The sequence below is a fragment of the Monodelphis domestica genome, chromosome 1 (assembly GCF_027887165.1).
Source record: "Monodelphis domestica isolate mMonDom1 chromosome 1, mMonDom1.pri, whole genome shotgun sequence".
In the NCBI taxonomy this organism is placed as follows: domain Eukaryota; kingdom Metazoa; phylum Chordata; class Mammalia; order Didelphimorphia; family Didelphidae; genus Monodelphis; species Monodelphis domestica.
The window spans coordinates 4,532,333-4,549,694 of record NC_077227.1 but is presented as its reverse complement, the minus strand read 5'-3'; the positions used below and the strand labels follow the sequence as shown (position 1 = coordinate 4,549,694).

The window sequence follows — 17,362 nt, the reverse complement described above, 5'->3', positions numbered from 1 at the left end:
AGCCTTGGTGTTAAGTTCTTAATGGGGGGGTGCTGTGTAAATTTTGGAAACCTGAGAATCAGAAATGATGCTTCCCTTCCCTAATGCTGATTTTAGTTTTCAATGCTTGTCTTTGAAATCATTTTCAAGGGCCGCAGAGGAGCTTCTTGCTGCAGAACACCTTGTGTCAAAGTTAATTTGGGGGCATTTCCTAATGGCTTTTCTTTTCCATTAATGTTTTTAGGAGAGGAGGCAGATTGTTTTCTGGCTACTTGACTGTTTTAAGAAAACAAATTTTATTTTAAATTCTATTATTTACATAAGGAAATAATGCAAAGGAAAATAAATGAATAAAAATGAAAGCCAAAAAATGTCACTCTTTGGAAAGACTGATGAAATCTAAGTGATATTGGGAATAATTCTTGAATAAATGTACTCTCTTGGAGGGGGGTGAATTTTGTAATTTGTCCTAAAGTCTGTTCTTTGTGTCTTTTGTAGTCTTTTGTTAATTAACCTAGAAAGCTTGGTTTCCAAGAAAGAGAGTGAACAAAGAAAATACAGAAATTAGGTTACACCAGAAACTCCAAAAGTCAATCTGTGGCCAATGTTTGCTCTCTGAAAGAGTCTTAAGAATATCAGTCTTTCTGGACTCCCAGGGGGAGTCCTAGGACATGGAGTCACGAGGCTTGAAGCATTAATGTAACAGCAGGGCTATGTCTCCTTGCTCACATCTAGTTCCTGAGCAGAATTTGGATGAATCACTTTGTCATGAACACATTAGAATATGTTTGACTCACTCCACCCCAGCCACCCCTCCTGCCACAAAATGGACTTCTGCTGTGGGGCTCTTCTGACACATGAACTCCTCCCTCGAGCCTGGAAGTGATGGAGGCACAGCTGGACCACAGAGTGTAATTTTGTAGAAGAGAAAACCAAGGTGGCGGAGGTTTAGGCTCATGCCCAGGTCACGCTTGCCATTAAATGGTCAGACAGGAACTCCGGCTCTCCAGACTGCACCACACTAAATGCTGTCTAGTATGGCAGATCCACACTTGGCCATCTCCGAAAGTGTCTCCTTCTGCCTGTGCCTTGAGCCTATGATTCCTCCTTTCACAGGCAGGTGGCATGTCCCCCTGGGAGGCCTTGCTCTTTGTCTTTGTGGTGGTGTTGCTGGCACAGCAGTGCTTCTCCTGGTCTTGTTTACTTGCCCCATTTGCCTTTTCTCGGGGCTTAATAATATTGCATTGTCAAGGCAGCAAAGTGGCTCAGTGGTTTGAGAGTCAGTCATAGAGACGGGAGTTCCTGGGTTCAAATGTGCCCTCGGACACTTCTAGCTGTGACCCTAGGCAAGTCACTTAACCCTCATTGCCTAGTCCTTACTGCTCTTCTGCCTTGGAACTGATAAGAGTATTGGAAGGCAAGGGTTAAAAATAATTCCATCGCCTCTATATTCCCATAAGTTCAGCTGTCTTATTCTCCATTTGCCCAAGCACCTCCTTGGTTTCTAGTTCTTTGTCGCAATAAAATAAGCCACCATTTTTGTTTTTGGAGAGGAGGAGGTAAATAGGGGTTCTTTTCCTCTTTATTTGGTGTCTAGGCCAATAGTGGTATTGCTGGGTCAAGAGGTAAACCCATTTGGGCAACTTTGGGGGCATAATTCCAGCTTTCCCTTTACAATCAATTGTACCAGTTCTCATCACCAACAGTAAACTGGTGTGTCTCCTTTCCTGCAGTCTCTTAACAGTTGTGCTGGGTGTAATTTTGGATTGGAGAGGAAGGATTCTCATGTAACTTGTAACGGAGTGCTATGGTGGTTCCCTCAAGGAGCGGTGTTAGCCTCTCCTGGAGCAGACAGGTTGTTGGGGGTTGTCTGGTCCCTCAATTCAGTGTCCATGAAATGAGGGTGTAGCAGGGAGGATTCAGAAATTCTAGAAGCCACTTGGGGGTCTCCTGAAGTGTGCAAGTCATGTTAAAGGTTGTTACCTTAATTTCACGAAGCCCATATTCTCAGCAGCCGTCTTTGCTGTTTGTTCTCCCTGCCTTAGCACTGCTCCCGCCTCTCCCTTTTAGAGTTCTAGTCATTAGTTACCTTGATTTAGTGATGTAAAATACATCAAGCTTTTGAATGTCAGGAGTCCAAAATCAAGCATATATTGATTCACACAGAAACAATAAAATACTTCTAGAAGAGTCAGAAAACCCAGGAGTGTGCAAGGTAAAAGAGGCAACCGAAAGATAAATGACTCTTCTTTCTCTATTACATCCTGAGGTTCATTAAAAGAAATATAGTCTGACTGGGTAAGGCCTTAGATAAAAATAGTATTTTAAGTCCCTAGAAAATCTGTCATTTTCTCAAGAAAAAAAATGAGTGTATAGTTAAAAAAGAACTTTTAACAATATAATTTATCAATAAAATTTATTTCCTACAGGTATAATATGAATTCAGGCTTTTATTGGCTTAAAAAAGTTTCTATTAAATTGACAATCCTAGGAGGGAAAAATATAATGTACTTGAGTTCTTCTCAAAGCACAGCATTGATAAACTTCAGCATAAAGTAGTTTACCGTAGTTGGATTCTAATTTCTAATTTAGAAATCATAGTACTAAATATATTATTGCAGCCAGTTTCAGATATCCTGTTATATTATAGATTCCTGGGACGCCAACGAAATTACCCAGCACAATGCTACAGGCTTCTTTTTTTCGTGGTGTCCACAGTGAGTGAGATGTGTGAATAGACTCCCTGGTAGGTGGCCTCACAAGTTTCCTGCTTACTGTCCAGTGGCCTTGCAGGAGTTAAAAGTAAAATGTATCAGACATCAATAGTTTATTGGAGAAATACTCCTTTTGCTTCATAATTTGCAGAAGGCTGCAGCTGTCAGTCATGATGTACTGCCTCTCGGAATTAGTCAATAGAGCAAACAGGAAGAATTGCTGTGGGCAGAAAATAAGCACTGTAATCATGACATAACTGGGGTCAGTGATTTATGGATTTCAATATAGTAGGAGCTGCATATGATTGAAAATTTACGAGGTCACTAGTGCACCGAGAGCCTCCGGGCATCTTTGAAATGTGCAACAAAATAAAACCCGCGAACCTGTTTAGACACCGTGCATGCGCTGCGAGTCTCATTTACATGTAAATGTGTCATCAACTTTGGCGCCAAACTTAAAATTCTTCAAAGGACGTTACTCTAAGCGAGATTGATTCTTGTGATGGAGATAGGAAACCCTCTAATGACCCGTCTGGCTTTCTTTTCTAGTTGGAAGCTGAAGCCGTTCCTGAAGTGTCCGAGAAATATGAAATCAGTTCTGTCCCAACCTTCCTGTTCTTTCAGGTGAGATGAAAGCCAGCCATGCGAGCTCCCTGCCCTCTTTTCATTCCTCCTCCGGACCTGGCCTAACCCCAGGCAGCACGGAGGCTGAGGCTCCCCCGATCTTGGGGTTCCCAGGGCCACCCCCCATTGCGCTCAGTTCCCCTGAACTTGGGGCTGGGTGGTTTGATTGGGAGGCAGGGCCAGGCCTTGTCTGTGGTCACCCTGTCCTTGCGGTGGCCGGACCCTTGTGGATACGGCTCCAAGCCAGGGCTGGGAATGCTCACGATCAGCTGGCCGCTGTGGCCTGGCTGAGGGCAGGCCCTGTCCTCTCCCCCGCTTTGTCGCCGGTGGCGGGTAACCCTTTGCCGGTGCTTCTCCCTTGGTTTTAGAACGCCCAGAAAGTGGACCGGCTGGATGGCGCCCACGCCCCTGAGCTGACCAGGAAGGTGGAGCGCCACGCTTCCAGCAGCGCCCTTCCCCGCGGCTCCATGGACCACACGAGAGAGGACCTCAACCTGCGGCTGAAGAAGCTGACCAACGCCGCCCCCTGCATGCTTTTCATGAAGGGGTCCCCCCAGGAGCCCCGCTGCGGTGAGCATCTCCTCCGGGGGCAGACGGGGTAGAAAGAGTGCCCAGAGAGGCTGTCCCAGAGCTCCCCGGGAGAGCAGCTGGCCGGCCTCCTTCCGATTCCCTGGGCCTTAGCCGCTGTCTTACAGCCACTGAAGGCGCCCCCACTGGGGCTCTGGGGGGGCTGTCAGCAGGCTCCTGCGGCTCCCGTCCCCTTCCTCTGCCTCCCCTGGGGCCTTTCGCTTTCTTTCCCTGACTGCCACTGCTGGGGCCTCCGCTGTCCTCCGGGTGCTCTCCTGGAGCCTTTGGAGCGGATTGTCCTGCTTTCCGTTCAGTCGGCGCGTGATGCGATTCTCAAAGGGCTCCCTTTGGTCCAAGGAATGCCCTTGGGCTGGTGCCCTGCGCAGCAGGGGGGCTTTGGGTGCCGCTGCGGCCTCTCGGCGGAGCGCGTGCCCTGGGCTTGGAACGCCCAAAGTCTGCCGGAGCTTTAAAGGAGGGGCCCCGAGCGGCTCCTGGCCCGGATTTCTCCCGCGGGACGAGAAACTGGACGTTGAGTTAGCCGGCACCGGCCCAGGCTGGCCCGGGGCCCACTGTGTGATGGTCGCAAAGCCCCAAGCTGATGCCTTCTGGTCCTCACCTTGATATGCCGGCAGGGGCTGGAGGGGGTGGGAGAACAGCGGCCAAGGCTTCCCGCTTGTAGTCTGCTTCCTTCATCTAAGAATGGAGAGGGAGGGGGAGGGGAGGGGAGAGGAGGGGGGAGAGAGGGGGGAGGGGAGGCTACTGGAGACTTGGAGTTTGATGGAGCCTGACTTCCTGTTATCTAGTCATAGAAATTTGGGCAAATCACTTCACCTCTCTGCCTCAGTTTCCTTGTATGAAAACAAGGAAGTTAGGCTTGAAGGTTGCAGGGCCGTGTCAGCGTGAAACCAAGCTGGAACTGTTGCTTTTGGCGCGCTCGCCACTTGAAATCTCTTCGGTGTTGGAATGTCCTTGTGTGTCCCGGGCTGATCGCCGGTGCCCCGGCAGCCTTTCAGAGGACTTGAACCGATAGGAGCGATCTTAGGTGCGCAGACGTCTCCAAGCGCGCCTGTGTGCGGCTAGAATGGGACGGTCCTTGTGTGTTAGAGGCTCAGACTTTTGGAGCACGTTGCAGTCTTCAGACCGAGTGCGCGAGGCCTCCCAAGTGCCCTCGTCCCAGCCCATCTTTGCGGGGTGAGGACCCAGCACGCCCCGGCCGCCTCAGGGAAGCGGTTCTTCCTTGGAAGCCCCAGAAAGCCCACTGGGTGATGGAAAAGCCTCTGCCCGCCTTTTCCTTGGGGTTCCAGCGTGGAGACTCGAATCTCAGGCTAGAGGACCACGTACCAGCCTGCGCTCTTCGGCACAGCAGAAGTCAGATTTCCTGGGTTCGGCACAGCCCTGGGCTCGGGCCCCTTCTGGGCTTCCACTCGCAGCTGTGGTCCTTGGGGCAGATGCTGTCATGAATAAGCCATTTCCTTTGATTCATTCAATTCCTTCTAAAAAAAATTGCTTTTTGGAGCTTTTTATTCCGTTTTTCTTACAATGGATGGTGCCCATTTTTATAGCCTTTTCTCCCAGATAGTGTAGCCTAGGGGCAGAGCCCTGGTGTGGAAATCCCTGGGTCCTGGCCTCACCCCAGCTCAGCATCTTGTTTCTGGGGGGTCTTTGGGCCTTAGATTCCCTCTTTAGGAGGATGGGCCTGGCCTAGATGGCCTCTGAGGGCTCCCATCGCCCTGAACAGAGGACTCCCTCCCCTGCCCCAGGTGCCTTTTCTGGCCGTGCCATCGCTGCCCAGACACCCCCGGAGACTTGTGCCGGTGACTCGATGTAGTGAGCAGGAGCATGCTGTCTTGTGACACCTGCCCGTGTCTTCTGGCTGACCTGATGCCTCCCCGGGAGCTGCAAGGCCTCCGGTGCTTTTGTTTGAGCCTCAGCACCCCTCCTGTGTCTGCTTCTCCACTGTCTGCGGGGGACCTTCTGTCGGACCCGGGCTGAAGCCCCCTCTGGGGCCTGGCTCTCTGCAAGGAGGGGAGCTGCTGGGAGCGGTGCTTGGCGAGTGCTTCCTGATCCAGTGTGCCCAGTCCCACCACCATGTACCTCTTGGGAGCGGGACACAGACAAGAAGGAAATGACCGTCTCTAGGGATGGGGCCGCTGGGGCCAGCACGAAAGGTGGGAGGCAGCCCTCCGGCTGACCCTCAGGGAGCCTGCAGCCAGGCTGCTGACAGCTGGAAGTGGGACGTGAGGTGCCATCAGTCAGCCAGCAGAGATGAACTGGAGCCCGAGGGAGAAGGCATGGCAGGACGGGCTGTAGAGGAGATGAGGGAGGGAGAGGCCATGCCAGGGCCACAAGTCCAGTGACTGCCCCCTTCCCCCTAGGGGCTGGGATGGGAGAGGCAGGGAAGTGCCAGCTCCCCTGGCCTCCTGAAGGCGGCACGAGAGAAGCAGGTTGGCATGGAGAGGAGGTTCTAGAGCATCGTGTGCTTGAGGGCTTGGACGTGACCTCGGCAGCCAGCTCTCCTCTGCCCGGCCTCAGCCTCGACGCCAAGGAGCCACCGGGGCTGAGCTCTCTTCCTGCCTTCGGCTTCTTGCCTTTTTGGGTTTGCCTCCATTTATTTATGCCCTCTGTCTCGGGTTCAGGGAAGAGCGAGCTCGTGGATGCCCGGCTAAAACCCGAGCTGGGCCGCTGTGACGTGGCTCGTAGGGTGGGCGAGGGCCTTCCCCCCTCCCTGATGGCTGCAGCCTGCTGCCTTCACTCCTCCAAAGGAAACACTCCAGCGACGATCCATCCCCCAGCGACGGGTTGTTGTCTGCCGCTGAGATCAAGCCTTTTCTCGGTCCAGGCACCGGATGCCGTGGTCGTTGGGAAAGCGACGGAGACGCCCAGCAGGCGCGGGAGAGCGGCCCAGGCTTGCCGGACATCAAGCAAAGGCCCTCTTGGTGGAGGACGAGGGATCCAGAGAGGAGCCCGCGCGCTTCTCCAGGGAGAGGCGCCACCCTTGGAGCTTCCTGTCGGGCCCTCGTCCCTTCCCTGCTCGGGGAATCACGTCCGAATCCTCACGCAGAGACTGCGAGGCTTACCACAGACGAGTGTTCCCACTCTTCTAATTGTTTAGTACTAATGCCATCGTAAGGAAGTCATGCCAGAATAGCAGAGAGCGGAATGTGTCACCGTCGCATCATAAAATCTGAGCACGGAATAAGAGACGGGCACCGAAGAATAGTAAAAACCACATTAGGTGCTTCAGGGAATGTAAACAGGCTTAAAAGGAGCCCATCAGGTGGTGGGGACGTGCAAAGGGAAGAAGCAGCTCCTGACAGGGGCAGGGAGCTCCCCAGGATGGCGCGCCAGGCCTCGTGTCATGAGGTCCTGGGTTCAGATCACCCCGTCGTCACCCCTCGCCCTTCTGTCTTAGAAGTGGCACTTGTCAGGTTTCATTAAATAAAAGGAAGCTTCTGGAAGTGTTCTGGATTTAAAAGGTAGACCCTTCCTTTCTCCCTGGCTGAGTGCACTTTGGAGCTGAAGAGTTGGGGTGAGGATTGGCGGGATAGGGCTGGATGGGTGGGCAGGAACCAAGAGGTGAGGGGACCGGCTATCACGTTTCCGGGTGGGACCAAGGAGGGGCTCGGGGTAATGGTCCGGGTCCATCTGGGGTTGTTGCAAAGGATCGGCAGCCCCGGGCCTCTGTCCAGCCCCTCACTTCTGTGGTTGGTGTTCAGGAGGGAGACGGTGTCCAGCCTGTGTCTTTCCAGGGAGCTGGGCAGGCGGGGTATCTCACTGAAAAACTGGCAGGCAAATGAAATGATTAAAACCTTTATAATTATCTGAAGGAAAGGAAGCTAAATGGTTTTTTCTCCCCAAACACAGGCTTCAGCAGGCAGATGGTGGACATCCTTAACAAGCATAATATTCAGTTTAGCAGTTTTGATATCTTTTCGGATGAAGAAGTACGTCAAGGACTCAAAGCCTACTCCAATTGGCCCACTTATCCTCAGTTATATGTATCTGGAGAACTCATAGGAGGACTCGATATCGTTAAGGTTAGAACCTGAGAAATCTTCATCTTTTTCTTAGTGCCACCTACCTAAGTATTTTTAAATTTCCCCCAATTAAAAACAATTTCTTAATGTTTATTTTTTTAATTTTGAGTTCCAAATTCTCTTCTTCCTTCCTAACCCTCCTCCCTCACTGAGGTAGAAAGCAATCTGATAGAGATTTTACATGTGCAATAATGCAAAACATTTTTCCAAATTAGTCATTTTGTGGAAGAGATCGCAAAAAAAAGAGGAAAGAAGAACTCTAGGCTGTTTCAATCTGTATTCCGACTCCATTGGTTTTTTCTCAGAGGTGTTATTTGTCATGAGTCTCTGGTATTGCTTTGGATCACTTTCACAGAGGAAAACTAGGTCGTTCCGGTGTTTATCAAAAAATATTGGGTGCAATGTTCTTCTGGTTTTGCTTACTTGACTTTGCATCAGTTCATGGAAATCTTGCCATATTTTTTCAAAATTATCCCGCTTGTCATTTTTTGCAGCGCAGCAGTGTTCCATCACAATCATGTACCACAAATTGCTCAGCCCTTCAAGCCCTCTTGGTGGGCAGTCGCATAATTCCCAATTCTTTATGATCACAAAAAGAGCTGTAATAAATGTTTTTGTATAAATAGGAACTTTCCCCCCATTTTGGGATCTGGGATACAGTCCTAGTAGTGGTAGATAATTTCTTCTTCTTTTTTTAAACCTTTCCCTTCCTTCTTAAAATGAATACTAAGTGTTGGCCATGGGGGTTAAGTGACTTTCAGGGTCACACAGCTAGGAAGTGTCTGAGGCCAGATTTGAACCTAGAAACCTCCTGTTTCTAGGCCTGGCTCTCTTCCTGCCCTGTAGATAATTTCTTCTCAATGAAATGTTTTATTGATGCATTTTTTTTAAAAATTAAGAATCCCTCCGTCTATAGAGGCATACTGAGGCATGGCTCTCACTCTCTGGAATTGATTAGTCCTATTTAACAGTGGCCTTGGGTAAATCTCCTCACCCTATTTGCCTCAGTTTCCTCATCTGGAAAATGAGCTGGTGAAGACGTTGGCAAACCACTTCATAGAACCCAGATGAGGTCATGACGAGTCGGATATGGCTAAAACAGCAGCCCAGCAAAATTTAACAGAGAGAAAGGGTTCAGCAGATCCCGCCCGTTGGCCCCCCGCTGCAGGGAAAGGGGATCTCTCGTTGTCCTGTCGTAATCACGTCTTGTAGTGAGAATGGGTTGATTTCTGGCCTGGTGAGAGCTGGTGACTGGTCCGAGGGGCTCCTGACCAGACAGCTCTTGCTGAAGAAGGAGTCCTTCTGGTCAGTGTCTTCGTTTTAATCGCTGTTTGGTCTCTTCTAGGAATTGGAAGCTTCCAAAGAACTAGACACGATTTGCCCCAAAGTTCCTAAGCTGGAGGAAAGGTGAGGAAGGCTCTCTGGTGTGTCTACTCTTGGACGTTCTCAGGCCGTCCCTCTCTGCTGGACGTGGCCTGTTTGGGGGTGTCTCCCTGGCTCGTGGCACTGCTTTTTGCAGGTTGGTGGTGTGTGAGCACCCACAGTCAGCTCGAGAGCCGGGACCATCATGACGTCTTCTCCAAAACCCTCGCCTTCTGTCTTTGAATTGATACTGAGTATTGGTTCTAAGGCAGAAAAACGGTCAGGGCTGGGCGTTGGGGGTAGCCTGGCTAGGAAGTGTCTGAGGCCACGTTTGAACCCAGGACCTCCTTCTCCAGGCCTGGCTCACCATGCCCTGAGCTGCCCTGCACTCATGATTCTGAGTCATTGTGGTGAGGGGCTAAAGGATTCCCTTTCAATTGACAGCGATTCTTTTCTTGGAAGGAATTTTTTCTCCCTTCGTTTGCACATGAGAATAGACGAGTCGTGGGCACAACTGTTCCCCACTTGGGCCCGGTCACGTGTGCGCAGCAGCCTCCAGGAGTGCAGGGGAGGGCAGATGGCAGACGGCCGCGCTGCCTCTCCTTTGTGGAGCTTCCAGACTGGCTGCCTTTCCTCGCCTTGGACACGAGGCCCCTCATCCACCCTGGGTTTGCTCCTTCCCGCTGCCCGAAAAGGGACTTGCCCAGAATGGGTGGTGTCCCACGTGGGGGCCATGCCAGGGAGGAGATCTCTACTGTCATAGAATTTAGTTTAGAAACAAAATTGAATTTCTTGTACAGTGCCTCAGTGCATCATCTGGTGCCTCGTCTCTGAGGTGGCCCCCAGGGCCCTTGGGTGACTGCATGGCCCCCCTTCTAGCCCCTCCTCGCACGTTCCAAGCAGACGGGGACCTCTGTCTCCAGGTGGGCATTAATGAGTGGCTAAGGCTGCCGGGGCCCTGGCGGTGCCCTCTGGGGGCATCAGGGCAAGCAGCTGTTGGGTTTGTAGGGCGGTGTGTCACTTCCCTGTCCCAATGGCCACGTCCGGCTCTTGCCATTTCTGGCTGAATGGCACCGGGCAGCTCCACTTGGTTCGAGGATGATGTAAACTAGGAGTCGGGGAACCTCGAGAGCAAGGCCTACAGAGGGCCGCAGGCCCCAAAGCTTTCCTACGGCCCTTGGTTGGTGACTTCTGTTTGCAAGGCTCAGGGACCTCTTCCCTCCCCGAGTGCCACCTGCCTGACGAATGCCCAGCCCGAGGAAGTGATTTTGGTACCAGTGATACGGTAGCCTTTATCCGAGCACTTTAAACCTTCCCTCAAACGTCACGGCCGTGATCCTCTCCACACCGCCATGGTGAGGACCAGCACGGCTCGTGAGACTAGTTCCGCCTGAGAGCCGAGGGCAGTGAGAAGCCCTGAAGGTGCGCGCCGAGGCTCCAGGCAGCCCACTGGAACGGACAGACCTGCCTGGTGATGGAGCAGGGGTTCGGAGGGGAAGCCCACTCTCCTCTGCACTGTCCCGGGCGGAGACTCACTGCAGGAGGAGGGCCTCCTGGACGGGCAGAGCACGGAGCGCTCGCACACGCTCCGAGTCCCTCGTGAGTCCCTCACTCGCTGGATCCCTCTAGAATTGGTTCCTTTTTAGTGTGAGGAGCCTGAGGGCTCAAATTGCCTCTTGAAGGCACAGTTGTGTCTTGAGAAGCAATCGCTTGCTTTACAGTGGCTTAGGGAAGGCAGGAAATCAAGCAAATATAAATGCATTTGTTTGGTGAATAGCTCTTGGAAAAACAGGGGCTCTCATCTCCCTGGTTCTCCAATCCATGTTACGGAGCAGGGGGAGCCTGAGCTGCGTTTCACGATTGAGCTGAGCCCTTGCTGTCGTTCTTCTCTCCGTAGGCTCAAAGTACTGACAAATAAAGCTTCTGTGATGCTGTTTATGAAAGGAAACAAGCAGGTAAAGAGCTCAGAAATGCTTCGGTTTGTCATTTCCTCAGATGCTAGCATCTGCGGCAGGGGGACACTTAGCGATCTTTCCGAGCGTTCGCTAATGAGGCTGGGGGGTACCAGGAAGCCAGCCCTGCCTTAATTGGCCCGAGCTATCCCTGGCCTGCTCGGCCCGATCGTCAGCGCTGCTGCGGGGCTCCTTTCCTCTTGCTGCCAGGCTGGTGACTGTCTCTGCAGCCGCTAGATGCACTTGCAGCATGGCTCGTGCCAGGGGCTGGCAGAGACCGCGCCGAGTTTGTCTCTGGTTGTCATTCCGGGGCGCCAGTCCTGGGACACCAGAGAGCTTGCCTCGGGGCTTGGAGGTTCAGCGCCTGACAGCGTGCCCGACGCAGCCACCAAAAGGTCCTGGATCCGGGGGGATCCGACTGGTGCAGCTGTTTTCTCCCAAGTAGCCGGGGGGATGCACGTTACGCTCTGAGGAACCCTGGCAGCAGGCAGGCCGTGCAGTGGCTTCTCTGGGGTACCAGTCAGGAAGCCCAGGCTCAGAGGTGGACTGATTTCGTCCTGCTGCCATAGGGAGGGCCAGAGAAAGAGATGGGAATGGCCGAGCTGCCCCGGGGAGCAGGACTGGGCTGAGGGGGTCGGGGGAGGAGGAGGGCCCCCCTCTCCTGCAGAGCCTAACGTCGGTGTGTTCTATTTAGATGGCAAAATGTGGATTCAGCAAGCAGATTCTAGAAATACTTAACAATACGGGGTGAGTAAAACAGGTGGCCGTCTCACAGCAGCGCGATTGCACTCCACGCTCGGCGACTGTTTCTGCTTCTCTGGCATATACTTTTTTAACCCTCCCCTTCCATCATAGCCTCAGGCCTGGGCATTGTTTCCAACTTGAAAGAGCAGGAAAGGCCAGGCCGTGGGGGTGGGGGGAGTGACTTACCCAGAGTCACCCAGCTGGGAAGTGTCTTGAGGCCAGATTGGAAGCCAGGACCTCCCCTCTCCAGGCCGGGCACTATCCACTGAGCCCCCCAACCCCCCCGGAATATACTCTTAAGGGGAATCTTTCCCTACCAAATGCAGGCTCCAGGAGCCTTTGGGCAGCCTCAGAAACGGTCCCTTGCCCACGAGCTGGGCTCCAGGACGGTGTAGCTCCAGCCAGGTGGGAGATGGGTGCGATGGCGTTTTTCCTTCTGTGATTGAGGACTAAGCCAGTCGTGCACTGCTGCTGCTTCTGGCATTGCGGAGCACATCCGGGACAGAAGGCTCTGCGGGGCACGACTTGGATTTCCTGGCAGAGGCCAGTTTGGGCCACGGTCCCGGCTGCCAGCCCCCCGAGTTAGGTCATTTAGAGAATCTCAGCTATTTGGGGCACTGCCATGCCCCGGGGGGGGGCTGCCCCCAAAGCAGGCTCGTGGTCGCCTTGTTCAGGTGGAATTTGTGCTTTGACCCGCACTGCCACCCCTCGGCCGTGCCCGTGAGATCACTGGGACGGGGACTGCGCCGTGGAGGCCACTTGGCTGCCTGCCTGGGATGAGCGAGAAGACGACCAGGCCCGGCACTCGTGCTGCCCTGCTTCTCTGGAGAGACGGGCTCTGCCCAGGGTCCTGGGAGGGCCCGATTCCAGAGTCCATCTTGTTGGGCCCCTCGGGTGAAGGACGCTGTGTGGAGCTGGGAAGCAAGGCTGCCCAGGTGGGGCGGCAGCGTGCGCCGGGGAGGGAAGCCTCCTCGTGGTTGCCTGCCCTCTAGTTCCTGGTCCTTGCGCCTCCCCAAGCAGGAGGAGCTCCATGTGAGATAAAAACAAACTGGTGGTCACTCACGGAAGGGTCAGGTCTGATGGAACAGTGGCCCAGATTTAGCCTGAATGACCCCCCCCCCCCCTTGGGGTTCCCATGAAACGCCGAGTTGACCCAGCGTGGCCATCCCAGGTGGCGGAGTCTTCCCCATCTCGGTCTTCCCCTGCTCATGCCCAGGGGAAGCAGACCCTTGTGGCTCTGGCCGGCAGGAGGGCCGGCCTGGGGCTGACCACTCGCCCTCTGTGGCCAGAGACTGTTTCCGGGGTCCTTCGGGCAGGGGACGATTGCTTGAGCCATGCACAGGGGGGACGGGAAGGTGGGCTTTGGGGCTCTTCTTGCATCTGTGGACCGCGTGGAAGTAAATCCTTTCTGCTTTCCCGCAGTGTGGACTTCGAGACGTTTGACATATTGGAGGACGAGGAAGTAAGTCGTGCTTCTTGCTTCTTCTGCCCGTTGTCTGTGGCGTAGGAGAGGCTGCCGGAAAAACCTGTTCCCTTTGTCTCCTCAGGTGCGGCAAGGGCTCAAAGCGTATTCCAACTGGCCCACGTACCCCCAGCTGTACGTGAAGGGGGAGCTCGTCGGAGGCCTGGACATCGTGAAGGTGAGGGAGCCCCTCGCCGCCCAGCGCATGGCTCCTTGGGCGATTTCAGACAGGACGAAGGGGGGCCCTTGCCGAAATTCAGTTTTATGGGTGGCTTTTTTAACCGTCACCTTCTTAGACTCAGTCCAGGAAGGGCAGGTCATGGGGGTTCAGTGACTCACCCAGGGTCACCCAACTAGGAAGTATCTTGAGGCCACATTAGAACCCAGGACCTCCTGCTTCTAGGTCTGATTCTCCATCCAGTGAGCCCCCACCCAGCTAGCTCCTTTTATTCATGATTTTAAAAATACTTTGCAAAACCTGGGCCCATCCCTCTCCCCAACTCCTCAGTCACGAAGAAGCAGAAGTGAGCAGTGCCTAGGCTGGCGGGGGGGGGGAGGGGGCTTTTCCTGAGTTGGAGGCAGCCCCCATCCCTGTCTTCTACCTCCAGAGATCCCTCAAAGATGTCAGTCAGGGAACAGAAACGTTCTCCGCACAGAAAAGCCTCCTTATGTGTCCCATGGAGAACGGAGCCTCGTTCTCTGCCGGGGCCTGGCTGTCTGTCCTGAAGCCCAGACTGGGTCCCTTTGACGACTCGGTTTCCCCGTAGGGGATGCTCCGTCCTCCCTTCGAGAGTGGACATGGTTCTCCCCGCACGAGGCACAGGCTTCTCCTTTGCAACAGCCTCGTTCTTGGAAAGGGGGAAGTTTCATGTAGTTGTGCTTGGAACAAACCCTCCAGGCACAAGAATAGATCCGCCTTCGTTACGGGGGCTTTGATTTTGGTCACACAGAATTCTGCCAGGCTTCTTTCTCACCCCCCAATACTCTGGAGCCTGGTCTTGTCTGAATGCTTTATGGCCTGCGCCTTTGCCGGGCAAACTCCTGGGGAGATGCGATCAATACGGCTCATTTAATTCTCGAAAGAAGTTGTGCGCACCGTCCCTTTTCTCTGTCACCTCGCAGGTGTGCGGCCTTTCGCTCGGTCACCTGCTATTATCGAGATGAGATTTGAAAAGATTTGCAGGATTTTCCCTGAACAATTTCACTTGGTTTGGGGGGGGCTGCAATCATTCATGGCCTGTTCCTGTTTTCAGGTAGCTCAGTGTTGATCGATTTTTATTTTTTTTTTTAAATCAAAGCGGTTGTATTTTAATTGGTCAAAAGGGAACCAATTGTCCATTTAAAAAAAAATGGGAGCACATATTGTCAGACCATGAGAAGCATAGCTTGCTTCGTGTGCTCCAAAGAGGTGACTGGGCCCCCCTAAGAGAGGGGGCTGGAGTGGGCCCTGCCTGGCATGCTCTGTGGCATACCTAGCTGGCTCGGAGACCCGATGGGAGGGCACGAGGTCCCCAGGGTGCTCATTGGTGTGGAAGGACATGGCCACCTTGGAGGCCTCTTCTGGTTTGCCTCCACTCCACCTGCGCACTCTGGGCAAAGGGATGTCCACAGGGTTTTTGGTCACCAGGGTCAAGGCTACCTGATAGGAAGGCAGACTAATGGGATAGTTTTGTCCTTGTGTTGCTGCTACTGTTCATCTCTCCATTCATCTGTCCATTTATCCGTTCATTCCTTTGTCCCTCCATTTATCCATTCATCCCTCTGTCCCTCCATCCATTTATCCATTCATCCCTCTGTCCATCCATCCATTTATTCATTCATCCCTCTCTCACTTTTCTTGTTGCCCTCATTTCCAAATTCTTTTCCTATCTACATAGTTCTGCCCTTTAACAAGGGGTAAAAGATTCCACCAAACCAAGCCACACATCTGCAGTCTGGTGGCCCAGAGGAATCTGAGGTAAATGGGGCAAAATGACTTGCCCAGGGTCACACAGCTAGTAGACTGAGGCCAGACTTGAACCCACAAAGATGAGTCTTCTTGATTCCAGGGCCAGTGCTTGGTGCACTGATTCTGCCTCAGCTCCCTCCATGCCCGGGCATCCTCTAGAAGAAGCCATTTCTTCTTTGTCCAGGAGGGGGTCTGTGGCCTTTCTCTCCTGGGCTCACTGGAAACTGGTGAGTCAGTGAGGGTACAGAAGGTGCCCTGGGCGCCAGGGAGGACTGTGGCCCAGGCAGTCGGCCCAGCAAAGTCTTATACCGAGGAAAGCAAGAGCTAGGGATTTGGGGCACTGGGCAGACCCCATTGGGGACTGAACCTCTACGGGGCACACCACAGGGTCATCATGTGTGTGCTCAAGTTAAGAAATTGCTAAAGTTTACATTGGGCTCCTTTGGCTCTTCTAGGTCTCGTGTACGTGGAATCATTCCTTGCTTAGAGGTTTTCCTTGAATTTCTGTCTTTGCAGGAACTGAAAGAAAATGGTGAATTGTTGCCTATCTTGAGAGGAGAAAGTTAAGGGGCTGCCACTGCCACTGGGTGCAGAAGTGCTGTGCAGGCGTTTCCTGAGCGTGGGACGATGCCCGAGGGAGCCCTGGGGAGTGGAGAGCGGCCAGGGGCATGTTGCTCGCCTCATCACTGGGTCTGACCTCCTTCCTTCCCTCCCAAGGTCAAGCTGAAAGTTTCCCATAACCCACCTCAGGAGGTTCCCTTCAACATCTCAAAAGTCAATTAAAAATGGATATTAAAAAGCTTTCTCTTTTCTTTTAAGCTGATGCCATGTGCATATTAAAGCCCTCGGTCCTTGCCTGGGTAGTTTCTACTGGTTTAAAAGTGCAGCATCCGATCAGTAGCAGATGGAGGATTATGGAGGCAGGATGGCCACCGTGCAGCAGTTAGTCTTCCTGCTTGCCTGTGGCTTCCCTCACCGGCCAGCAAGGCTCTGTGTGCCCTGAGCATAGGTAGCATGGCAAAGACAACTCTTTCACTGCCCAAATTTTAAATACCAGGAAATCCTAGGCACGGATTCTTGGGAAATGCAGAGCATTGATGTGTATTCCCGTGTTTGGCCGATCTGTAGCTTCCCGTTAAAAGTTCCAACTTTGTGAGTGGGCTAGCAGAGCCCTCTGTGCTGGGAGAACCTCCTGGCTTCCTTCTAGGCCTTGAGCAGTCACTAGGGTGATGCAGATGGTCCCTGAGGAAGGGGAGGTCATTCCTTGGGGAATGACTGCTGGGCTGGCAGGCCAAAATGTTCTTCTCTCCCATCAGTCCTTCAAAGGGGGTTGCAGGAAAGGACTCTCCCCTAAGGTCATGATGGGTTGGCCTGTCCACACAGGCTGACTAGCATGTAGGTGGCTCCTGGGGTCTAGAGAGTCCTGGATGCTGTTTTCCTGGCTCCCCTCTGTATCCCTCTCCATTTGCCTCCTTCAGTCCTGGCACCAGCTGCTGCCCCCAGCTGGAAGGAATTAGGAATCTATGATGAGAAGGTCTGCCTAGATGGGGGTTATGTCAAGTGGACCCTCACTGCTGAAAGGCAAAGGGTCTGTTCCATTCTCCCAAGCTTCTCTTCCAGCCCCTGGGCACCATCTTTCCCCATCCACCCACTGGGCTTACTCTTAGCCTCTGACTTCAATGAGAGCTCGTCCTTCTCTCTTGTCTCTCTCACAGCTGCCCTTCTGGTCTCCAGTGAAGAGGTAGCCCTTCTCTAGGTACCTTTGATCTCATCTCTTGACTTCTCCAGCAAATTGCCTTCTGTTGTCCCTGCTGTCTTACCTTCAGGCTCTCCCAATCTACCATCTCCTCCCCTGAAACCTGCCCCATGCTCCCATCCTGCCCTCCTGGGCCAGAAATTCCCCGCTAGCTTTCCCCCTTTCCCCAGTAATATTCTGTTTCTTTCCAGTCACGCATAGAAACAATTTTAAACAT

General features: G+C 53.0%; 1 protein-coding gene across 1 annotated transcript in view; it reads left to right on the top strand.

Moving 5' to 3' along the window:
• The window catches only part of GLRX3 (glutaredoxin 3), a 30,299-nt gene extending 14,111 nt beyond the window's left edge, over positions 1–16,188 (top strand). Inside the window, exons 3-11 of the mRNA XM_007477488.3 lie at positions 3,243–3,317; positions 3,686–3,887; positions 7,749–7,921; positions 9,267–9,328; positions 11,181–11,238; positions 11,930–11,982; positions 13,402–13,441; positions 13,527–13,619; positions 15,906–16,188. Coding sequence (XP_007477550.1) covers positions 3,243–3,317; positions 3,686–3,887; positions 7,749–7,921; positions 9,267–9,328; positions 11,181–11,238; positions 11,930–11,982; positions 13,402–13,441; positions 13,527–13,619; positions 15,906–15,956 — 807 coding nt within the window. The 3' untranslated portion in view covers positions 15,957–16,188. The remainder of the gene's footprint in view (positions 1–3,242; positions 3,318–3,685; positions 3,888–7,748; positions 7,922–9,266; positions 9,329–11,180; positions 11,239–11,929; positions 11,983–13,401; positions 13,442–13,526; positions 13,620–15,905) is intronic.
• Positions 16,189–17,362: the final 1,174 nt, after the last annotated feature.